Source organism: Chamaea fasciata, unplaced genomic scaffold (assembly GCF_029207755.1).
Source record: "Chamaea fasciata isolate MVZ Bird 193981 ecotype frontalis unplaced genomic scaffold, bChaFas1.0.hap1 SCAF_28, whole genome shotgun sequence".
NCBI lineage: Eukaryota > Metazoa > Chordata > Aves > Passeriformes > Sylviidae > Chamaea > Chamaea fasciata.
Genome location: NW_027094113.1, coordinates 3,088,374 through 3,112,559, shown reverse-complemented (window position 1 = coordinate 3,112,559; position 24,186 = coordinate 3,088,374). Strand labels below are relative to the sequence as shown.

The window sequence follows — 24,186 nt, the reverse complement described above, 5'->3', positions numbered from 1 at the left end:
CCGTGGCCCCGGCAGGACCGTACCGGGGTCTCGGCGGATCCGTACCGGGAGCCCGGTCAGCGTTTGCGGAGGGGGTCGGTACCGTGGCCCCGGCAGGACCGTACCGGGGTCTCGGCGGATCCGTACCGGGAGCCCGGTCAGCGCTTGCGGAGGGGGTCGGTACCGGGACCGGACCGGACCCCGCGGGCGCTGTCTGGGAGCCCCCTAGCGGGGGCGGGCGAACGGGCAGGGACCGCAGCGCGCTTGGGATCGAACGGGACTTTAAAGCCCACCCGGTGCCATCCCTCGGTGCTACCCTCCAGTGCCGACCCCGCCCCGCGCAGGGACTCCTCCCGCCGGCCCCGGGTGCTCCCGGGCCCGCCCGGTGGGAAACCGGCGCTCCCCCAGCCCAGCAGCCTTTGGGACCCCTCAGCCGCAGCCCCCGCAAGGTCCCGGCCCCAGCCCCCCATCCCAACCATGGGGGTTCCTCTGAAGCAGCAAAGCAAAACCAGTGGAGCAGTTGAACAGAACTGACCTGGAAGAATGACAGAGTATAACAACTCTTCAATAAATTAGCAAAATAAACAGCATTTATATATATTTTTATATTCCATTGCTGCATCTCCATGGATCACAGGAGTTAAACCAATGTTGATTCCCAAGTCCCACGGCAACACTGATCCAGAGGCCTCAGTTCAGGTACCCCCAAGGCAATGCTCAGCCTCACAGTACTTAAAAACCTAAAACCACTGAGAAATAATACAGCTTTTTTCGTAAGCCTGAGACACAGCTCCCAAGGGGCAAAGTGAATTACTGGGTGATTTCACCTGGCTGGCTCCAGGCAGAAGTGATTAAAAAGATACTGATCCAATTTTTTCCCTCTTAAGAAAAAGAAGTGTTCCTCCACCCCACAGGGAGGAGGAGGAGGAGGAAGAAGCAGATCTATTGCGTGGAAGGATTATCAGTTTAACAATAAACCAGATGGATTTTCAGGGTTCATGTCTCTGATTGTTGCAATGGCAACTGATTATTTAAGTCATGCATCAGCTGATTGTGAACAGGGCCAGCCTCCGACCCAGGGGTCCCTCAGTCCTCATCCCGGACGTACTGTCCAGCCTCCCAGCGCTGGGCCATGAGGCTCTTGTGGCGAAACACTCGGGTGCTTTCCACCACCTGCAGAGACCAGAACATGCAGCATCTTTACAAAAAAGAGACTTCCATAATGATCTGTTTTGCAGAACTGTCCCCGCTCCCCCTGCCAGCTCCCCAACCAGCTCTGCCCAACTCAGTGTCCACCCAAGTGGTGCCCGTGGCCCCATGGGAGCCAGGGCAATCCTGTCCACCCCTGTCCATCCCACAAGCCTCCAGGACTGAGGGGAGATGGGGAATGCAGGAGGTGTCAGGGCAGTGTGAGCAGAACTCCCGCCTTCATGAAGGGCTTTACCTCTGTGTTGACCTTGTCAACGGGTTCAATGCCTGCGTACTGTGGAAAGAGGAAAACACGATTAGATAATGGCAACCTGGCAGAGGAATATCCAGAGGCAGCCGGATCTGGCTCTCAGCAGGGGCACAGGAGAGTCAAGGGAAGGTAGCACATGTAGCCAAGCCGTCCCTGGGGTAGGGAGAACAGAGGAGGAAGCTGCTGCTCCTCTCCAGTCCCACCCAGTGCTGGCAGCTCTGAACAGCAAGCGCTGTCTGTGGGGCTCACATGGCCCCTTGATGGTGACACCACCATCAGGTCTCCCGCTCAGCTGAGCACCTGGACCTCAAGCTCCAGGTGAGAGTCAGGAACAGCCACTTCCAGCCCCAGAGCCACCAGTCTTCCCCTGGGCTCCAAGCCCCCCCAACTATTTGGCACAAGCAGAGTGGGCATGTTCACCTTTCCATCCTCCTTCACCCTCCTCCTCCGCTCCTCAAAGGGGCTGGAACGTGACGAGTCAGGGGTGAGGGTCTCCGCGCTGCCCTGGGAGGAAGTGGTCACTCTCAGCGGGGTGAAGGATGAGATCAGCCCCAGGATCCCCGTCTGGTGTGAGGCAGGAGAGGAGGCAGGAGACCCAGACACTGAGTAGTTGCCACTGGCACCTGAGGCAGCTTTGAGAGAAAGACCATCAGGGGATGAGAGACCTCAGTTCCACTCCCAAGGGGTGGAGACCCACAGGAGTGTCAGGCCCCTGCCCCAAACCTGCCTCCATAGCAGGTCTAGCAGGTTTGGTCATAGCTGTGACCCCATGCCTGGGCCCCAGCCAGGGACTGCAGGAACAAGGGGTAAAATGCATTAGCTGGGTCCTCCTGAGCCCCTCCAGTCCTGTTTGCTGCTGTAACGTGACACAAAAACTCATTGAGACGTGAGCAGCTCTGGAATCCTGCAGAGCCTATCCCTTCCTCAGCAGCAATTCTGCTGACACCAGTGTGCTGGTCTCAAGTTCTCGCTGGACAATTTGCTACCAGCACACAGGAGTCCTTACAGGCAACCCACCAAATAATTTCTCTGCCACCCTGTCCCTCTGCTCCCTTACCAGAGCTGTGCCGAGAGCGGGAGCCCTCCTGGGGAACACCATCACTGTAGGTGTCCATCAGCCGCCGCCGCTGCTCCTGCAGCTCCTCTTCCCTCTGCAGGTCACTCCGGATCTCCTCCTCGATCAGAGCCGATGTCTGGGGCTTCCATGTCCGCAGCCGGTACTGCTCCTCCCGGCCGTCCTCCCTCCGCAGCGGGCTCTGTGTCCCCATGTCCTCCACGAAGGACACCTTGGGCTTCCAGAAGGAGAGGGACAAGTACTCTCTGGGCAGGACAGCAGTGCTGGTGGGGCTTGGGGTGGAGCCGGGAAGCTTTCCTCCCCAGGAATCCTCGTTCCCCCATTTGCTGGCGCTGGCGGAAGCGTGCTGGGACACCAAGGGCTGCTCCCGGCTCCTCTCGCTGGCAGCAAAGCGCGGCTGGGACAGCTGGAAGTGGGCGATGCTCGCTGTGTAGCTGGGAATGCTTCTTCCAGCTCTGGTGTCTTCCGTGGGGCTGGGGCTCGAGGGCTGCTCCACCACAAACTCTTTAACCCAGCTCCTCCTCTCTTCTGCCCGCTTCAGGGGAGTGGGCTTTTGTGAGGGGGCTTCCTCCTGCTCGAACACCCTCCTGCGCTCCTCCAGCTCCTGCTGTGTCCCCCTGTCATACGCCCCCAGCAGCCTCCCCTGCCTCTTCAGATCTTCCTCACGCTTTGTTTCCTGTTCAATTTCCCTCTGGACGTAAAGGGAAGCGCGGCCTCTGTCCTTCCCTTTCCTGCCTGGGCCGGGAGATGTGTGAATGTTGAGGACAGGCTTGGTCTGGATCTCCACCAGCTCGCTGCTGGAGGTCAGCCGCTGGATCCCCCTTTCCTTCCAGAGGTTCTCCTCCCTTTCCATCGCCATGCGGATCTCCCGTTCGATGGGTGTCTCGTTGCTGACCCTCGTCTCCTTGCCCAGCCCATTGCTGCCAGCCCTCAGATCCACATTGAAGGTCTCGTTAGATGTGCTCCCATCGCTGGCATAGCCTGCTGTGGCTTCGTTATACATCTCACCCAAGCCAGAGTCCAGGTCTTCTCTGGACCATGTTTTGGTCAGGATGGACGTCTTCCCAATGGGATACGATCTTTCCGTGTGAGCCTTTCTGGAAGCATAAACCTCCTCTTTCTCTGGTGTCTTGTGTAAGGGCACACTATAAACCTGGTAAACGCTCTTGTCTGTTTTGCTCTGGCTTGATGCACCAGCACTGCTATAGTCTCTTGTAGACTTCGTGGCCATCTCAGGGCTGTACCACTCTTCCCTGGAAACTTTTGTCACTGACTCTGGCCTTGGGGACATGGTCTGCCTCCCTGGGCTGAAAAATGAGTCTGGGTTGGTCTTCTCCAGCATCAGGAACTGCTGCCGAGCCGCAGAGAAGTTGATCTGCTCCGTGTCAATATTCTCAGGGTCAACAGGTGTTGCCGCCCTGCCTGGGGAAAGTTTGTCAAAGCAGATGGCAAAGCTGGTGGGGACACTGCCTGTGTGCCTGCCTTCACCTTGGCTGCCCACACCGGTGCTGATGGAGCTCAGCTCATCCACGGAGCTCCACCTCTCCGCGATGGTGGAGCTCTTCCTCATCACCTGGCTCCGGATGACCTCTTTCCTCTCATCTTCGAGCTCCCTAGCTTTCTCAGGTGAGATGTTGGGTGGAGGGACCCTGTACAGGTCTTGCTCCTCGTCATCGTAGAGCTTCGAGGGTTTCCTCTCGCCCTTGTAAGCCCGGAGGTCATACAGGCTTCCTGATCTCACCACCTCTAGCTTGGACTCTCTGTCTGGAGATGGGGTCCAGACATCTCTTTCACCCTCCAGGAAATACGAGGGTGACTGGGACCTCCTCTTCCAGCTGTAGCCATTTTCTACCCTCTGGGTGCTGTGCTGAGCAGAGCCAAACACATCATCATCACTGTTGGCCCTCAGGTCTGTCAGCGAGTCGTGCCTGTGCGAGGCCTGTGGAAGCTGGAACACAAGGTGCCTGGTGACTCTGTCCATCTCCTGGGAAGAGTCACCCCTGTGACAACCTTGTCCCAGACAGGGGCCACTGCTCAGCTTCGAGGTCACCCTCAGAGTCCCAGCTCTGCAGAGGCCAAGGGTCTTGACCTGGCTGGCCCTGCAAGCAGGAGGGGAGAGTAGCCATTAAGAGCAGCAGAAGGAGCAGAGATTGAGTTGCAGCCCCTCTCCCAGCCTGGTACCACTGTCCTTGGCGTGGGACAGAAATTGTCACACCAGCCTGCCCCAGGTGGGGCAGGAGCAGCCAGAGCACAAAGCACCATTCCCAATAGGAACTGCCACAGAGCCCAGAAGCCCACCCCACCTCTGTCCCCCAGCCTGGCCGGGTTCCGAGGGAGCACAGCCAAACCTGTCACAGGCAGTCAGTGCTGCCTGCACCAACAAAGGCAGCGAGACCTCAGCCAAGCTCCTGGTGACACCACATCCAGCTGGGCGCTGCTCAGGGCATGGATGGCCTCAGGCCTCTCCACGTGCACAGGGCAGGGAGGGACCTCCAGTTCCGGGCAGCACTGGCAGGGAGAGGTGGTGCCAGCACCTGGGCCACCCCCGCCTGGAATATCTTCTTGTGCCATTTACGGAAAGGAGCCTCCAAATAGCCCAGCTCTAGAAACAGTGGGGTCATAAAAATGGTTTCATGGCTCATAAAACGAGGAGGACTTTAACCCTGGCACACAGGGCAGGAGTGAGCGGCCCCAACCTCGGGGTCAATCCTCCAGTGCTGGCTGGGCCAGAGCCGGCTGGAACAGTGGGTGCCAGACAGGGAGGGGCAGCACAGGTGGGTCCCCCATGAGACAGCGGCTGCCACCCCATCGCAGATGCCATCCCTGGCTGCAGAACTGGTGACACACGTCACCTGCAGACAAGCTGGGTGTGCCTGGAGCCAGCACCACATCCTCTGCCACTATTTGCTGAGGCTTAGCCATGGCTTTGCTGTCACCTGTCAGTGCTCCTAGCTGGACTCCTGTGAGCCCTAGCAGGTCAGGGTGTGTCACCTCTGGGCGCTCACTCCCAGGCCTCCTGGGAGTATGCAGCAAAACTGGAGCAAGGCCACGGTGATAGCAAAGGCAGACCAGAGCCTGGGGGCCGTGGTACTGGGAAGCATAAGTCAGGATGAGGCTCGCCCAGGTGGAGGCAGGTGCCCGGTCTTCCCTGCATCCGGAGCATCTTGGCTCATCCCCAGGATGAGAGCACTTTGTGCATTCCTCATTCCGTAGCGATTCAGGTGACCGAGCTTCCCCTGCCCACCTCCAGCCCTCCCAGGATGCACCATCTTCCCACAAAGCAAGCGGGGCTGGGGCCCAGCCAGGAGCTTTTTAAACCTTTCCTGGGGCAGGAGCACGTGGGTCTCATTAGCTGGGACATCCTGGCCAGCCCCAGGCGATGCCTCTCCGCTGGAACTGCTGCCCAGCCCTGTGCCCAGCCCTGGTGGCTCAGCCTCTCTGCCTGAAGCTGTACCCGGCTGAATTTACCTGTTAATTCCCCTGCCGTGATTCAGTCTTGCTCTTTTATTGCCCCTGATGGCCTGGATAATGAAAACCATCTGCCCACGCCTCTTACCATATTAGCGGGTGACGAAGTCCCGGCTCGAAGGGGACCCCCCTCACCGGGGAGCGCTGGCGGCCGGTGCGGGAGGGGAGCAGGGACAGAGAAACCAGCTGGGCTGTTATCAGAGCTCCCGGCCGGCTCCACGCAAGCGGAACGGCCCCTCCCAGAGCTGCACCCAAAACATTCTACCTCCCTCAGCTCCGTCTGGTGCTGTGGGGCTGCAGGGGCTCGGGGGTCCCGGGCTTGCCTCCCCCATGCTGGGCTGCCTGTGGCCCAGCCAAGCACCGTGGGAACTGCTGGGCAGAGCAGATGACATTGCCACTAGTCTGGCCTGGGACCCCCACCATAAGGAGACATCGGGGGTGCTTTCAGGGTCCCCCCCATCTTGAGGGTTCTGCAGAGGGCTACAGAGCTGCAGTGCACCCACCCTGTGCCCACCCTGAGCCGAGGGCTGCCCCCAGACCGGCTGATCCGCACGAACATCCCAGCACGTGTCCATTGTCCCTCTGCTGCCCACCCCAGACAGCGCCAGCGCTCACGGCACACCCTCACTGCCACCATCCCTGCGTGGGCACCGTGGGCACTGCGTGTCCCTCCAAGGCCAGGGGGACACAGCGTCCCCCCAGTGCCTGGTGCTGCCCTTGCCCCCGACCACGCTGCACTTACTGTCCAGGGAGCTGTCAGGGCAGGGGTCCCCATGCTCCGGGGAGGTCACACGGGACACCCAGCCGAGCTGTGTCTGCCGAGGCGGGGCCAGGGTGGCAGCAGTGGGGTGTGGGGGGTGCGGGAGGGTGGCTGCAAGGCCCTGATAAGCTCAGCACCAGGGAGCTGTGGGAAATTCCAAGAACCACGTTGGGCTCAGTGCCCTGTCCCCAAATTCCTGTGCTGTCGTCACTCTTCTGCAGCTGATCCCGTGCTCGGGGGGGCTGCCCTTGGCCCCAACCCGTGAGACTCATTGATGCCCCAACGTGCCAACACAGCCATGTGCCGATGCACCAACGTGCCCGTGTCTCAATACGCCAGCACTGTGGTGTGGCCATGCAGCCACAGACCTCGCTCCAGGCGCTTTCTGCTGCTCCATTCAGGGCACTTAGAAGCCCTGAAGCTTCAACGAGAACCTGGATTTCTGGCTCTGCTCCCAGCCTGTTAGCCCCAGAGGAGGGCCCGAATGAATTTTCCAGGAGCAACCTGGGCTCTCCTGCCACACCACGGGGCCTCCCCACTGATAACCCCGTGTTTGCACAGGCGGGTGCCCTAGTGCCACAGCAGCCCTGGCTGGCACTGCCGGTCCCAGCTCCTCATAGCAGGGCAGCTTCCTCCTTCGCTGGGGACACACGGCCCTGTGCCTTGTCTGGACACCTCTGGCACATGCCAGGATAAAGGCAGGACTGTGGCAAAGTGTCCTTGGTGCCCTCGGTGCCTGGATCTGGCTGGATCCCAGTGGAATGAGCGACATTGCCAGTGCCCAGAACTGCCCTCCCTCCTGGCACGGGGTGTCACAGCCAAGCAGGCGATGCTGTGCCAGGACGCTCAGCCCTGCGTTGGTGACTGAGGCGGGACATCCCTGTCCTCGTACTCTCTCCTCTCAGTGAAGCCTACTCCTGCCAGGAAGCCCCACCCGGCCCCACTGCTGTCCAAGCACGGCGCTGGTGTCAGACAGACCCTGGCTTGCCCCAGCTGCAGGTGCTGGGGGTCCCACTTACCCCCTGTGAGCCCCTTGGTGTCCCCGTTCCTGCTCTGGCTGGCACTGGCTGGCCTGGGGACGCCGGCGTGCTGCGGCTGCCAGGCCGTTCTGCGTTTCCGGGCAGGTGAGCGGAGCCTGTTTTACCGTGGGGCTGAGCCAAAGTCCACAGGTGATGCCAAGGAGCCAGGAGCACTCCACGCCCGCCACAGGGTGTGTGCTGGCACCCGGGCTGGCACCGGGAAGGGTTGAGGCCCCACTGCCCCAGGAGAGAGCCCTGGAATCCTGGCCCTGGGCAGAAGCAGGACCTGCAGCAGCCAGACCCATGGCCACGTGGTGATGGCACCTGGAGGCACCCAGAAAACCGGGCTGCCATGACTCCTTTACCTGGGCAGCATCAGCCCTCATTGCTTTCCTCCCAGCATCCTGAGTGCCACACCTTCTGCCCATACAATGAGGAAACAGCAGAGCCCACCCCAACATCCCCATCCCAAACCTTCCATCCCCATCCTCCCAGGATCCCCCGCCCAGCCTCCTCCCACCCATCGGTGGCTCCAGGCTGGATGTTCACACAGTTTATTTGCTCGGTTTGGGTGTTTTACAAACAACGGGGGGGGAGGGGGGGGGGAGATGGGATGGGGAAGGGAAGGGAATTCAAACGGCTTCGGCACAAGTGAAAAGCTCAGGGGCACGGGAAGTGCACTTCAGCAGAGCCGGGTGGGGGACAGGGGGGCTGTGGGATGGGGTGGGGACGATGCCGGGCCCGCCGCCCACTCCTCTCACACCCCAGCCCCAGCCCGGGGGCCTGGTCCTGCTCCCTGCCACACCAAGGGCCAGACTGGGCTGGGGGTCAAAGCCAACCGAGGGGCAGGGGGTGCCAAGGGCAGGAGGGAGCCCCAGCTCGGGGATTGCAGGGCCCAGGGTGGGATGGGGTGGGTGGTCCCTGATGGGGGGTGGCAAGAGGTGACATTGCCCCCAGGACCATGGGGGCAGATGCCCTGTGGCACCCAGCCTGTGCCCTGCTCTGCAGCAATGGGGCTCCAGCGATCCCCAACGGTGGATGGGGCAGGAGAGGCCCCCCTTTGGCAGTGCCCTCCCAAAGCCCCCCTTCCCCAGTCCCGCCTCTCCCAGAGGCTGTGGGTGCCTGGCTGGGGCTCAGGACAGGGGTGGCACCATGAGCCCTCCCCGCCTCAGCCCTGCGATGACTCTACTGGGGGGGGAAAACTGCAGCCTGGGTGGTACCTGGGGGACAACTGGGATGTCATGGGGACAGGGTGGGTGTCACTGCTCACACAAGGGGAATGTGGGGGAAGGAAGGGCCATCCTTGGAGGAGCTGAGCCCCATCCCTGGCTGCTTGCCCACCAGTGTCCTGGTGGGCTGGACAGTGTGGATGCTGCTTCACATGTTTTGGGGGATCCCTAGGGACTTGCCCAGCCTCACAGCAGAAAGAACCCTCTCACACTTGAACAAGAGTCCCTCGCTGGTGGCTGCACCCTGCCCAAAGCTCCTGGACAAGTATCTGGGCACTGCCAGCCCGGCTGCTGCAGCTCAGGGGCAGCTGATGTGGGCACTGGGGACCAAAAACCACGCCCCCCCCCCCTCACCCCGCCTGCCCCAGCTGGTCTCAGTGGGGAGAAAACGCTGGTGCTGGTGGTGAAATCCCCACTGAAGGGCTGGGATGCAGAGTGGAGGCAGCAGGGAGGCTGCCCTCTGTGGGACACCAGACCCCTGGCAGCTCCCAGTGCCAGTACTGGGGTGAACTGGGCTGCCCCACTCCCCTGGGGGATCCAATGCTGCAGCCTAGGACCCCAGAACGTGGCTCTGCAAAGCTGCTGCTGCCGAGTGGCAGAGGCAGGAAGGGGACAGGATGCTGGGCCATACGCCTGCTGCCATGAGGAAACACGGGACCCCCATCCCATTCCTTCCCCACAAGGCTGCCCCCACCCCCCCAAGTTCCCCTTCCCTGGCTGGCATTGCCCCAGGAGGACACAAGCGCTGGCCACAGCACAGTTCAGCCCCCTCGGCTGGCAGAGCCCAGTGGCACTGGCCGGCAGCTGAGACAGAGGAATGGCTGTCACTGCCAGCACCAGAGCGAGGGGCTCCGACACGTGGAGCTGAGCCCAGGAGGAGCACAGCAGGCCTGGGGACAGGCTGGGTTGGCTCTGCAGGAGCCCCACGTGGCCCCGACCATTACCACAGCTGAGTATCAGGGAGGGGACACTGCCCTCGATGCCCTTCCCTTGCCTGGACATGCTCCGTCCTTGAGGGCTTGAGGAGCCCAGGATCGCAGAGATGAGGACATGAGATGGAACAGAGATGTCCACGGGCAGCCAGCAGGGAACAGACCCAGGCCTTTCCCTGCTGGAGAAGCGGATGATGGAGGCACAGAGGGAAGGGCTGGCACAGGCCTGGGTCCGATGCCCACCATGGGCTGCTCCAAGAGTGGGTCCCGCTGGTGGCGGCTCCCGGGGAGTCATCTACGGACACAGTGTCGTCCTCCGATCCCCTGCCCGGCGGCTCCATCCTCCGAGGGCGGGTGGGACAATGTCGGTGACAGAGGGAAAGGCCCCGGTGCCGGTGGCAGGTGGGGATGAGGCCGGGCCGTGGTGGGGTGGGCGCACTGTGGGGTGAGGGGGGTCACTAATAAATACCACAGGCAGCGCTGGTGGGGGGCGGCACGGGGCTGGCATCGGGCAGATGGGGTGAGCGTTGCCACGGCCACCAGTCACTGCTGCCCGCTGCGGCCCCATTGGCACCATGTTGGATCTCCCCGGTTCTGCAGAAAGAGGGGTCTGTGTCCGGTTCCGGTGGGGGGGAGGCCCGGTGTGCCGGGCCTGGCGAGCAGGGGCCGGGGCGGAGGGGGCTCGGCGGGGGCTCACATCACCGTGCAGCACTTGCAGCGCTGCTTCTTCACGTCTGTCTCCTGCTCGGCCTCCTTGGCATCTGTGGCGTTGGCACCCGGCTTCTGCCCGCCCGCACCCTCCTCGCCCAGCGGCTGCGCAGCCGCCGGCTCCAGCGCGGTGCCGTTGGGCGGTGTGTGGTCCTTGTGTGCCGCCTCCGGCTTGCTCTCGGCATCCTCAATCACCACCAGCTCTGCCTTGATGGTGCCCTCCAGCCCCAGCACCTTCTTGGTCTCGTTCTCATCCTCCACATTCTGGTAGCCCATGAAGATCATGGTGACAGGTTGCTCCTGGCTGGGCTCTGTCCCCTCGCCCGGTGGCACCTTCGCTTGCAGCCCCGTGATCTCCCGCCGCGGTGTCGGCTTCTGGCTGCCCGGGGCGCTGCCCTTGCCAGCCTTAGCTGGGGTCTGGCGCCCGGCAGCTTCACTCAGGGTGGCTTCGTCCGCCTTGTGCAGGAGCTCGTCGACCTCGGAGGAGCTGAGGGGGTGGGCCCCGTTCTGCAGGGCCCCGTCCTCGGCAGTCACCGCATGCACCACTGTGGGGACAAGAGGAGGGAGCGTAAAGGGGAGCTTGGGATGGGGGTGCAAGATGACCTGGCAAAGCTCCTGCTGGCATGACCCACTCAGCCCCAGCTCCTGTGTGGTCAGGGAGCAGCCCCTTCCTCTCTCCAAAGGTCCTGCCACTGAGGCTGGGACTCCCACAGCATCCCAACCCTCCCCTCAGCAGAGCTGCTGCCAGACCCTCTCTCATCACCTGGCTCCTGCCCGACAGCAGCCAGGGAGACCGAAATAAAAGTCCAATGGAAGGAGCTGTTCCTGAAGCCTCAGGCTCAGCGAGCCCTGCGGGAGCCACGGCTGTTTGCCAGGCCACTGAGAGCCGGCCAAGCTACCCGTGGCGGGACGGCGTCTGCTGGCGCCCAGCTCAGCTGGGGCTGACATGTTCTTTGCAGCAGGTCACCACTGCCACCTCTGAGACCCCAGTGATGCTGAGCAGTTGCTGCCTCACTGCATTCCCACCACCTCCTGCCACATCCTGCAGGACCATTGCACCTGGCGGCCCCGTGCCCGGAGGAGATGGAGCTCTCCCACCCCGGTGTGCTGTGCCGCCTGCTCGTGGCACTGAAGGCAGGGATGTGCGTCATGACCGGAGCAGCCAAGGGCTTGTTGCATTTTCCACTCGACCTGGGGCATGATGCGATGGTCAGTGCAACTGCCTCAGTGGGCAGCCGGTGAGTGAGGGACAGTGACCAGCCTGGCAGGGCCAGCACAGCCACAGGCAGGGGGATGAATGGGAGCACTGCGCAGCGTTTTCCTTGAAGAGGCGGTCGGTCCACTCAGCCACCACAGTTCCCAGTAAGACAGCCCACTTCCAGGGCTGGTCCTTGCCACCACGATGGTCCCTTGGGTTTCACGAGGCCCTCTGGAGCAGGTTCCCAGATGTTCCCAAAAGCAGGAGCTGCAGATAGGGACCAGTCCCTAGTGCTGCACTTCTACCACACCCATCAGCCATGCTTCCCGCTGCCAGCCTGTGGGACAGGACAACGTGGTGCTAGTGCACATTCCCTGCCCCTGGGACAGGCTCCTGAGTCTTGGAAAAAACAGATCCTCTTCTCTGCTCTCCAGCAGTGCAGGGTCACGATGTGCAAACCAGGGCTGGCCCATCTGGACCATCCACACTATGCTGCCATGACGATCCTGCAGTCTACTGGACTGGGGCTGGTGAGGGATGGCCCACACAGAGCTGGCAAAGCTGTCAGGAGCAGCCCCTGCACTTCCTCACCCTGCTGGGTGCCTGCTGGGGTGTTCAGGTGGCCTCTCCCTCGTCCCCTGCCCTCGGCTCCTGCCACCGGCCAGCGGTGTGGGCTGGCCCGTACCTTTCAGCTCATCCTCGTACACTTTGACCCCCTGCAGACAGTGGTTCTGGGGGAGCATGGTGGTGCTGGACAGGACCTTGGTCTCCCCAGTCACTCTGTCCTTCTCCACTGTGATCTCCACCGAGTACATGGCTGGGACACAAAGAGGACAGCGTGTGTTACGGTGGCCCTGGCCCTCCCTGTCCCTTGCTCTGCGGGTGGCGGCGGGACAGCACGTGGCGGTAGCGCTGTGGTGCTCAGCGGTGCTCAGCAGGGCTCAGTGGTGCCCAGCGCTGCTCAGCAGGGCTCAGTGGTGCTCAGCAGAGGTCAGCAGGGCTCAGTGGTGCTCAGCAGGGCTCAGTGGTGCTCAGCAGGGCTCAGCGGTGTTAGCAAGGCGGCAGCGAGGAGCGGAGAATGGCAGAGGCGGGTGTGACATCCCTGGCACATCCCTCCTCCCGGGACCCGTGTCCATCCTGGTGCTGCTGGCATCACCTTACCTCCATGGCTGCTGTGGTTCTTGGGCTGAGCCATGTCCATCTGTCCAGCCAGTGAGCAGTGCTGGCCATGGGGCCTGGACTGGGAGCCAGGTTCATGCTCAAGGAGGTGCAACCCCCACCGAGGGTGCTGGTGCTGGGACAGCCCAGGATGGGTGATTCTTGGCATTTCTCCTTCCACTCCCGGCCACTCTCTGCCAGCAGCAGGGTCCCCTCAGCCCTGTGCATGGTGCTTAGCTCTGAGGATCCCAAGATGGCTCTGCCCCATGCTGGTGCCATGGTCTGGTCTGAGCCACTGCCCCAAACCAGAGCAAACCCCTCCAGCAGCAGAGCTGGCTGCAGCCCCCCAGCTCAGGCAGCCTGGCCCCTGTACCCCATAGCTCCCTGGGGATGGCACTCTGCTGCCTCCCCCCTGCGCAGAGAAGCTGCAAACGGAGCGGGAAGGATGAAACTGGAGCAGAGGCATGGAACGGGGCTGAGGTGGAGGGGCCCTGAGCCACGAACCAACCATAGGGTGGAAGCAAAACCAAACCCTGTGATTGCAATGACGGATGTTCTCTGCCCTGGGCTTGGAAAGGCATCGAGCGGCACGGCGGGGAGCGGCTGCGGTGGCAGCGAGCCGAGGGCGGTGCGGAGGGGAGGGGGAAGCAGCCTGGAAGGAGCGCTCCTCCCAGGGCAGTGGGCACCTACCCGCCTTCATCATGTCACTGCCTTCCACTGCCTTCATGGGGCTGCTGGAGACCCTCTTGTCAGCTGGAGATGGAGAGATGACTGCCTGAGCCCAAACGATGGCCTGGCGAGCCCATGGGTCAGGCCCCAGGGAGGGCAGTGTGTCCCCCCTTGGCTGGCACCTGGGACAGGCTCCCCCGCCACAGGGCACCACTGCCCAGGAGGGGACATGGGGACAGGGCTCTTGTCTGGCTCTCCCCACCCATCTGGCCCCAGCCTCAGGGCAGCAGGAGGGGATGGTTGGTGCTGAACCACAGCTGAGGGGGATCAGGATTCACCTACCCTTAACTGTGCCCAGGGGACTCTGCAAAACAGAAGGGAGAGGTTATAAGGGCTTGCGGGATCCACCACAGACCCGCTGCCTGCACACCCACCACCCACACACCCACCCATCCCCACCAGGGCCAGGGACCCCCACCCCACTGCTGGCAGCCCTGCCCGTGGCCAGCAGCTGTGCCCACCTTCTGCGCATTGGGGACAGCTTCAGCCTTCTCCTCCTTGGCTGCTGCCTCTGCCAGGTTCTCCTTGGTCGAAGCCACTGAGCTGCTGTTCTCCAGCGTCTCCAGCTCCTTCTCCAGTCTGCAGGGAGAGTCAGGGCTGAGAGACTGAGGGGAGTGTGGGACAGGTAACTGTGGTGCAGCAGACCTGTGAACACAGGCCAACAACACAGTGCAGGGGAGAGGGGAGACACAAATTGTCAATGGCGTGGCTGTCACTGCCTCTTTGCAGGGGAAAAGCCAACGGGTTCAGCACCAAGTGGATGGCAGAGACCCCACCATGGGCACTGGGCAGGGGGTCCAGCCCCTGCACACTTGTGGTGCCTCACTTGGTGGCCAGAGCGAGACTGCTCCATCATCATTCTGCTCCTGCACGTGTCCCTCGAAACCTGGTTGAGCTTTCCACGAGGGCAACCTTCTGTTCTCAGGCACCAGCCTGGCGGCACAGCCCCACTGGGATGCAGCAGAGGTCCGGGAAGTCCCCATGGATTGGCGCGGCGGCAGCTGCCCCGGGCAGAGCTCCCCCGGGCTCCTCACACGGCGCCGGCGGAGGAATGCACCGCGCCATTAGCCGGACACAAAAGGCCCCTTCGTGCCTGACCCCTCTCTGCACCGATGCTCGGTAATTAGCGGCACCACCGTGACTGATTGCATTCCTGCTGCGCTGCCGGGACACCTCCGAGCCGGGGCTCCGGGCCCCCGCCTGCGGCTGCCCAGGGACAAGGGGGCTGGGCAGGGGCTGAACCATCTCCCTTCTCAACTCACCCCCGCCCCTTCGCAAGGACTGGGCCACCACGATGAGGACAGAAGTCTGTGAGAACCAGCACCCTGCCTTCAAGGATGCTGGGCACCGAGCAGCCCCCCGGGGATCCCAGCCTGAGGCCCCCCACCCTGTGGCTCCCACTGATACCCGGTGCAGAGCACAGCCGGGGATGTCCATGCTCAGAGGCTGGACAGGCTCTGGCTCTGGCTGCAGCCCCCGGACAAAAGCTGGCAAGAACCCAGCCAGGGTTCAGGGTGAGCCCCAGCAGCACCGTTGGGGCACCTCCTCTCCCAGCAGCTCCAAGCTCAGTGTAGCCTGCCTTGTACCCAGCACATGGCATCAAGCTGAATCTCAGCACCCACCTGCCCAGGGGTCTCTGAAGGGATGTGGGTGCTCTCTAACTGCACCCCAACATCTAGCCCCACGCTGGCCCCGTTACCTCTGGATGGTTTCCTCCAGCTCCTTCGTCTTCACCTCATCCTCCTGCATCTGTTTCTTCATGGCCTCTTCCTCCTCGGAGGCAGAAGCTGGGGCCCCCTCCAGGAGCCATCTCTCCCGCAGAGCCTTGGACTGGGGAGCAGAAGGGAGTCACGGTCCTGCCCTCCCCAGCCGGGGGCTCCGCGGCGCAGAGGCAGCCTGGGGGTCCCGGAGGATCCTCACCTTGAGATGCTGCAGCTGCCGCCTGTCATCCTCGAGCTGCCGCCTTTTGTTCTCGATCTCCGTCTGACGCTTCCGCTTCTCCTGGAGGGACGGGAGCGGCGGAGCCGGGGTCGGCGTGGGGAGGGGGTGGGTGCCGGGCATGGCCGGGCAGGGAGGAGTGGGGCCAAGAGGCTGCCCTTGGGGACAGGGCTTTGCGGGACTGGCCTTGGGAACGCCCCACAGCAAGCCTGGTATCGCGTCCCTGCCCTCTCTGGTACAAACTGAGGCATTGAGGGTGTAGAGAAATTGGGGCAGAGCCTGGGCTCTGTTCACCATCTCAAAATGTCACCTTCCCCTCGGCCGGCCCCACTGAGCAAGCTGCCAGCGCGGGGGAAACGGCCCCCGCTGCCTCTACCTCGTCCCCCCCTCGCCGCCACCCGTCCTGGGGCTGCTCCAGATCATTTCAGCAGAGTCAGACCCAGCCCGGACGCGTCACCCGGCGCTTTCTCCTCTGGTCCAGAACAATTTGCCCTTTGTGTGGCAGAGATCGGCTGTTTGCCGGCTGGGCTGGGCAGTGGGGCTGCCGTGGGGCAGCAGTAGGTGCAACCAGCCCCGTGCCCTGCTCTGTGCTGGGAGGGGTTACTCAGCGGGGCCCCCAGCTGCTCACTAATTAATGTAATTACTAGTGCCCATGACGGGCATGGCTGGAGAGCACCATCCTCAGCCCTTCCTGGGGAAGGGGGGAGTGGGGAGGGAATCATCACTCATTTCCCTCACTTGGGGCTCGTCAAGGCGCTGCTTCGTTAATTAAACCTCCCAGCTGCCTGTTGCTTGCTCTGCCCCTGTTTCAAGCGTGCAGGCAAGCCAGGCCTGCTCTGACACCCCAGGAAGAGCCCCCACAGGGACACAGTGGCACGGGCCATTCTGAGTCCTTGTTCAGCTGCTGGAGACCCCTGGTCTGTGGGTGAGCACCTGCACCCTCCTCCCCATTGGTGTGTGCCCCGTGTGCTGCAGGTGATGACTTGGGGACGTGGGGATGCTGGCCTGAGCAGGGACTCACCGCGATGGCCTGCAGCCTCTCCTGCTGAAGGGTGCTGGCCTCCACGACCCTGCAGAGAGCAGAGAGCAGCTGTGAGGACTGACACCAGTGGCAGGTGACTGGGAGAGTGTGCAACCAGCAAACTAAATGCTGTGGTACATGGACAAAGGCTGAGCCCTTCCCTTCTGCTGGCTGTTTCTTCCTCCCTACCCTGGAGCCAAGCACCCCTCACTGCATGGCCCCTCCAGGCACCTCTTGGCTCCTGTCCTGCCCAAATCCCCCGGGACAGGCACCTTGCCCAGCACCTGGAGGACTCATCTTATTCAGACCCACTCCTGCCTTGGCGCAGATGGAAACCGTGACCAGGGAGGGGCTGGAGCAGGACGCTTCTGGCTGCCCCTGAGTTCCAATCTGGCTCACACTTTCCATTCCAAGCCCGTTCCTTGGCTGTTGACACCTTTCCCAGACAGTGACCTTTCCGGGCTGCGCACACAGGCACACGAATGCACATGTGCACAGACACACTCGGACACATTCAGATACACACATGTCAACAGGCTCTGCTCCCAATGGCATCTGTGTTCCGGGCCCAGCACCTCCGTCTGCAGCACGGGCTGCCACAGCCGTGCCGGGGATGCTGCCGGTGGCAGCCGCCTCTCTGGCCTGGCACAGCTCTCCTAGGTTTTCCTAGCACTGGAGTGCTGCGAGGAGGGGTTATCCCCCGTCCCCACAGCCACCTGCCCACGTACCCGCCTTCCTGTGTCCCCATGGTGTGGTGACCCGGGCCAGTCCAGCCAGCAGCACAGCCCCCGGGGCCTGGCAGGAGCCCGCACGCCACGGAGCACCAGGTGCAGGTTCAGTGCAGGGAGCCGCAGTGGGGCTGGGATGACTGGTGGGGCCGGCTGGGACCGGGATGCTCCAGCGCCACAGGAGCCGCTGGCTGCTCGCCAGACGGTGCTAACGAAGTGCTGAGCTGTGGCAGTAATTAGGGTGGGAGGCTCTGAGGTATTGTCAGGCGATGGATCATCTCCGCTTGCTTCCTAGAGCAAGGGACAAGAGCTTGCTTCCTAGAGCAAGAGGTGGACTCCGTGCTCCCAGGAAGGGAGTTTGCTGAAGATGGTTTTACACACAGAGCGGGCTCGGCGTGCTGAGACCCACACATGACACCCTGGGCTCTGACCTCACATGCCAGCCATGGATGTGCCCTCACACGGGCTCCCCACAGGCTTTCCCGCAACTCAAACGGGCTCTGCAGGGTGAGAGGAGCCCCGGCCCCCGCCTGCTCCCTCCTCGAAGCCAGCGATTAACTGGGAGCTGCTCAGAGCCGCCGTCCTCCCCTCACCCCACACCCTGGGGATCCCTGCGATGCACAAAATCCAGGCCAGGAAAACAAACGGGGAAGGTGTCGCTTTTGTGGTGGTTATTTTCGTGCTGTTTGCAGCGACGCTGTGACTGTTTCACCGGCGCAGGCGCACGGCACCACTCTCACACCCGTGTGTCCCATGTGTCCCTCACCAGCCCCACAGATCCAGGGCTGCCCGTCATCGTGGGTTCCCTCCTGGTCTGGGGCCACAGGTCCCCTCAGTCCAGCCCTTGGCACCCTACACTCACAGGGCGTTGATCTGGGCCCTGTTTCTCTCCTGGATCTTGCCCTGTTCGATGGATCCAAACTTTTACAGCATTCCTGAAACATTCTGTTCTGCTTTTCCTCCCTCCTCCATCCTCTTTATTTTCCATTATTTGCTACAGTCTCCACATTCCCAGGTCAGACGCCAGGAATCTTCCTGGCCCAGGGAGAGACGCAAAACAGGCTGGATGCCCCTCGCTGCAATCTCTCAGCCTGCTTACACCCTGCCCTGGGGGCTCCGATCCATCGAGGGGGGCTGAGCGGGGACCACCCTGGCACCCCCAGTCCCTGCCTGCTGGGACCAGGCGCTGAGGTGGGGGCAGGGGGGTCCCACGCTGCCCAAAAGCCCCATCCTGCCTGCCGTGACCTGACTCTGGGGTCGGTGTGGTGGGGCGCCGCTGCCGCCGGCCCTGGTGACTGATGAAGGCGGTTCCCTGGCAATGGTTCCCTGGCAACAGTGCCATGGCAACGGCGCTATGGCAACGGGCGACTGCCAAGGGGATGTGGGGGGATACTCAAGGGGATGTGGGGGGATACTCGTGGAGGCAGAGGGACCACAGGACCCCCCGGGGCTGGGATACCCTCCCCAGGCCTGGCCCCCCCAGCAGCACTGATGGGCCAAAGCTGTGGCATCACTGGGGTTTCCTTAGGGGTTCTGGTGCTCCCGATCCATCCTGGGTGCCAGGAAGGGCTGGAAGGTGATCCCGGGGCCACAGAGTTCCTCAGGAACCACCAGCCCAGACAAAGAGCGGGGAGAAGGAGCAGGGTCATGGGGAATGACACCCTGGGAGCTCCCAGCAGCAGTCCCCAGGCCCGAGGCTGGACCCACACACACGTGTGAGCACACACGCGCCCGTGCTCTGCCTTGGCTCTCCAGCTCTTTCCAGCCCTGCTGATGCTGCCATTTCCCACCATCACAAGGGAAGCCCGTGACCTTTTGTCTCCTCCCGCCTGACATGAAACAATAATGTTTATTTGCCTTCCTCCGTTTTTTCCCATTAGCTCATCCAAATGTGTGAAGAGCCATTTCAAGCTGCTCCTCTGCTCCCCTGACCTCCCCTCCCTCCCCACCCACTCAGCTCCAAGCTGGGGGAATGCAGGAGAGCGCCCTGCACGGGCACCACCCCTGTACAGGCCCAGGGTCTGTGGTAAAGGCAGCAGTCGAGGGATCAGCACTGATTTCCAGCACCACTCCCATGCCAGGAGCCGGGCCCCTTGGCCGGAGTGACGCGGCCGTGGGGAGGCTGCAGAGCTCTGTCACAAAGCCATTAACAGCGGGCCCGGGATCGAACGCCCCCGATGGCAGGCGCGGGAGGGAAGGGAGGGGAGGGGAGGGGAGGGGGCTGCAGCCGCCCGGGGGCCGCCATGCATCAACCATGAAGAAAGATGCATCAGCGGCAGCGGCTCGGGCGAGGACGGCCGGAACGAGCCGCGTGCCCGGCACAGGGTCCGGACCCTGCTCAGCTCCTGGTACAGGGGGGCTGCTCCTGCCCTGCCCCACAGTGTGGCTGCCTCCTCCTGCTGCTGCTGCATCACCCCAGCGCCCATCCCACTCCTTCCAGCTGCCTTCCCCACTGCCTTCCCCGCGCTCCCACTGCCTGCGCAGCCCCAGCCGTCACCGCTGCCCGAGGAGGGGACAGGGACAGAGGGAGGCGGGGGGAGGAGATGGCAGCCCCAGGCTCCCGAAAACGCAGATGCATTAGAGCAAGCGGAGATGCCTGATTGATTCTTCGGGCTGAGACGTGGGCTGGGAGTGCCAGGAGAAAATGGATCCCATGAATATTTGATGAACGCAGGCTTGAGGAGGGAGTTTGATTGGAAAATTACAGATCTTTCAAACAATGGTTCAAGTGCCCTCCAAACACTTGGGTTTCCAGCTCCCTTCCAGTTAGAGGAGCAAGGCTCCACCAGGAAACTCCCCCCACAAATCATGAATGAGAGAGGAGCCGGCTGCTCCCCACCCCCAGGAGCACCGGCTGGCCAGGACAGGCAGTCCTGGTGCTGGCCAGGATGTGGCACCTGTCTCCTGTCACCAGCCATCCCTGGGTTCCTGTTCGTGTGGCGGCGTGGCTTGCCCACAGCAATGCCATGAACACAGGAACACATGACGTTCCAAGGAGCCAGCAGGAACGTGGATCCAGGGCACCCCTGTGAGCCCTGACATCCACAGCGAGCTCAGTCCTCGGCACCAAGCCCAGGGGCTGGGCCCAACCCACGTCCAGCCGTGCTCTGTCAGGAAACACCTGTCTGGGGCAGGATCCACCCGGCTCCTCTCCCTCCTCCAGGCTCATCCTTGCCCCTGACAGTGGCTCCTGTCTGGGACCTGGGGGCTGCTTGTCTCCGGATGGAGTGAAGAGACTCAGGAATCTGGGCTGCGCCTCCAGTCCCAGTCCTGGCGCCTCTGCTGAACCCTGTCCCAGGGCACAGCACGTCGTCAGCTTTCCTGCTGCACCTCCGCTCCTGGAGCCCCAGCTCAGCTCCCAGCACAGCTCCTGGCATAGCTACAGCCACATGAACCCCCACCCCCCTGGGGAAAGGGGCTGTTTCTGGCCAGGAAGCAGGAAAGCCAACACCAGCGGCTTCCCAGGAAACCTGCTCCTGTTCCTCCCTGCTAGGCAGGTCCAGCCGAGAGGCCCCATCATGCAGCTGAGCTCTTTACCCCATGACCTGCCAGCCCCAAGCAGGGCTGGGTGCTGTTGTGGGGTATCTGTGCTAGAGCTTTATGGCCTCCTCTGGGAGAGCTGGGAAGGGTGACAGTGCTGCTCCTCCAGCTGCACACAGGGACAGGACAGATCTGACCCCTCCTGGTTCCTTGCATATGGCCAGGAGGCAGCGGGGTCTGGCCTGGGTTTCACTTCTCGCTGGATGCCAGCAGAGAGCAAGGCCTCGAGTCCCAAAGGACTCATGGGTTATTTCTCGGGCAGAAATCTCCCTCCTTCCCTTGGGTGGAACTGTCAGCTTCAGAGCAGGGTTGGGAAGGCAGGACCAGGAGAGTCCTCGCTCCAAGGAGACCCTCAGAGCCAAAGGGAGAGCAGCAACAGAGACAAACCACCAGAGCAGCCAGATGTGAGATGCAGGATCTCCAGCTGCTCACGAGTACAGATAGCAGCGGGAGCAGAGGGCACAAGAGCAGCTCCAGTGGGACCAGCACAGCCTTTACCAGAGCTGGAAAGTTTCTGCCAAACCTCCCTGGGCACCAGCGGATTGTGACAGCCAGGACCCTCCTCCAGCCACTGCCTGTGCCAAGGCAAAGCAGGAGCCAGGGCAAAGGCAGCAGTGCCCACCCCAACACCCGTTGGCTGCCACAGAGCCAGGCCAACAGCAGGGCAGCACCTTACCATCTGCCCTGGGACCCTCCTAATCCTCCAGCCCCACAGCCAGGCTCTGGAGCTGTGTGGCTGGAGGGGTCGTGTTGTTTTGCTTTATGGCTGTGCCCCCCACTCAGGGTCACTCGCAGAGTTTCACTCAAAATAAAGAGACATTGGCAGGCCCAGTGTATGGGGACAGCAGGGGAAACCCTTTGGGCCTCCATGGGCTCTTTGGCCCTTGCTGGGAGGGTTGGTCCAGAGCAGGGTGAATGAGAGCCACCAGAGCCACCAGCCTGTCTAGCACCATGCCCCACCTCAGCCCCAGCCCCAGATGCCTCTGCCCCAGGAGAGCCCGAGTCCAGCCCGGCAGCTCCTCACCCCCTCCCCAGGGCACGTCACACCCCTCAGCTCTGCCCTTCCCTTCGCTGCTGGCTTTTGGCAAATCCACACATGTTTTCCTCCCCAAAGAGGCTCTTTCCTGCAGGGACTGTGAGCTGCCCAAAGCCTTGGCCCTGCCTCTGGCCCCTCCAGCAGAACAGGGAGCCACTCTGCCTCCCCAGTCCCGCAGCTGCTGCACCCCAATCTCCAAAACATCCCCGCTGGTGCTCCCAGCTCAGTTCCAGCTCCAAATCAGCCAGAGCCCACCCTGGCCCCAGGACACCCCCACCCCACCGCTCACCAGTGCCCCATGGCCTCTGGGGGCAGAGGACAGGCAGGGGTGAGAGGGACCTGTTGAGCACCCGTTGTCTCAGTACCGGTGGTAAGTGAATCAGTACAAAGTGAGGTGCCCACAAGGAGCAGAGGGTGGCTGACCCCGAGCAGCCTGGGTGCCCCAGGAACGCCCAGTGCCAAACCCAGGCAGTTTCTGGGGTGTTCACCATGCTGGGGACCAGAACCACAGGAGGGAAGGAAAGGCCTGGGTGAGACAGGGCCGGTGCTGGCTTCCAGCACCTCGAGCAGCCCCCCCAGCCCTGTACCCTCCTGGCACCAGCTGCTGGTGTCCCAAAAGGGGCAAAACCAGCACACGGGTAGGACAGTCCATAGCCACAAGCCCCTAGTGGCCTCTGCCTGTTCCGTCCTTCCCCCACCCGCCCGGCTCCAAGCTCCCAGCGACCGGTCAGGGCCCCACCACAGCACACAAAGGATGAGGCCGGGGTCGGAGAGTGTCCGTCTGTCCAGACTTCTCCGGTGGGACCAGGGTTCATGAGGATCCCCTGGGCACAGCCGGTTCCCTGGGCAGGGGTTGGGGGTGCAGTGCAGGGAGGGGTCCGCAGCTCTTTCCACCCACTCACCCCACCACACGCAGCAGCAACAACAGGTCCAAAACACAAAAATAAACGCCCTCCCCACCCCCCGCTTCCTGCACCGCTGCCAGCCCCGACACCCCCCGCACCCTCCACACCCCCCGCACCCTCTGCACCCCCCGCACCCACACCGGGGCCTCTGCTGCTGCCCCCCGAGCGGGCCCTCCAGCACCCCACGGCGGGGCAGGGACCGGGGAGGGGCCGCACCTGCTGAGCGGCACTGGGGGGAAGGAGGGCCCGGAACCGGGGTCCCGAGCCCCAGAACTGAGGGGATGCGAGCCCCCGATATTGGGGTCCTGAGCTCCAGTATCTGGCGGGATGTGAGCCCCCAGTTTTGGGGTCAGGAACGGGGGGGATGCGAGCCCCACCTCCGATTTTGGGGTCCCAAGCCTCAGCATAGGGGGTACAAACCTCTCGTATTGGAGTCCTGAATCCCCAGAATCAGGGGGATGCGAGCCTCCGGTTTTGGGGTGCTGAGTGCCCAGGAGCAGGGGGATATGAGACCCCAGGTTCAGATTCCCCAGCCCCGGCATCGGGGGCGTACGAGCCCCCAGGTACGAGCTCCGTGAGCCGGCGGAACGAGCTTCCCGCAGCCCCGGTGCGGGGGTCCCGAGCCCCGGCCCCCGCTCCCCGCTCCCCCCCCTCCCCGGTACTGCGGTCTCAGCCGGCGGGGCCGGTGGGGGCTGCGGCCCGATGCCGGGGTCCCGGCGCGGCTCCGGTACTCACTCCATGGTCCCGGCGGCGGCTCCGGCGGGGGCGGGGGGACGGCGGAGCGGAGCCGGCGGCCGCCGGCGTCCCGGCGCTCAGGGCCCGGCGGGCGGCGGCATCCCCGGCGGGGCTGCGGGATGCGCAGGGATGTCGGGACCGCGCCGGTGCTCCCGCCTCCCTCCCGCACAGCTCCGTCTGCCGGGCGCGCCCCGCCACTGCCGCCGCCCATCATCCGGCCTCGGGGCGCGCCGGGCTTTCATCTGCTCCCGGGGGTCCCAGGTGGCTCCCGGCCCGCCACCGCCGCCACCCAGCACCCGGCCTCGGGGGCCCCCGGAGCTGTGACAGGTGCTGGGGGTCCCGAAGCGGGTCCTGGCTGTGCAATGCGCGGTGCGGGGAGAGCTGGAGGGGCTGCATTCACAGCCCGTCCATGAAAGAAGCCCCTGCGCGTGTGTAACCTCCTCCTGTGAATGCGGCCACTCCGTCCTGCCCCAGTTCAGGAACCACCGAGGCTTTGCTCCCCCTTTCCGCTCCCCTATTTCCCAACCCAACGGCCATAATGGGCAAACTGCCACAGGAAGCCCTCAGCC

At 63.1% G+C, this 24,186-nt stretch overlaps 2 protein-coding genes across 4 annotated transcripts; both read right to left on the bottom strand.

Annotated features, from left to right (window-relative positions):
- Positions 1–542: 542 nt before the first annotated feature.
- On the bottom strand, positions 543–6,130 carry MISP (mitotic spindle positioning). The gene is made up of 5 exons (XM_066205812.1): positions 6,070–6,130; positions 2,496–4,612; positions 1,859–2,070; positions 1,424–1,462; positions 543–1,152 (listed from the first exon to the last, which is right to left on the bottom strand). Exons 2-5 carry the CDS (start codon positions 4,492–4,494, stop codon positions 1,066–1,068), a joined length of 2,337 nt encoding a protein of 778 aa, XP_066061909.1. The 5' UTR covers positions 4,495–4,612; positions 6,070–6,130; the 3' UTR covers positions 543–1,065.
- A 4,473-nt stretch (positions 6,131–10,603) lies between these two features.
- PALM (paralemmin) lies at positions 10,604–23,771 on the bottom strand. 3 transcript variants are annotated; one of them, XM_066205863.1, is made up of 9 exons: positions 23,618–23,771; positions 16,674–16,722; positions 15,635–15,715; positions 15,414–15,544; positions 14,176–14,293; positions 13,997–14,018; positions 13,676–13,738; positions 12,513–12,644; positions 10,604–11,174 (listed from the first exon to the last, which is right to left on the bottom strand). In XM_066205863.1, exons 1-9 carry the CDS (start codon positions 23,620–23,622, stop codon positions 10,615–10,617), a joined length of 1,161 nt encoding a protein of 386 aa, XP_066061960.1. In that variant the 5' UTR covers positions 23,623–23,771; the 3' UTR covers positions 10,604–10,614. The 3 variants fall into 3 exon arrangements, with proteins under 3 accessions (XP_066061960.1, XP_066061961.1, XP_066061962.1); XM_066205864.1 differs by lacking the exon at positions 12,513–12,644; XM_066205865.1 differs by lacking the exons at positions 12,513–12,644; positions 13,676–13,738.
- Positions 23,772–24,186: the final 415 nt, after the last annotated feature.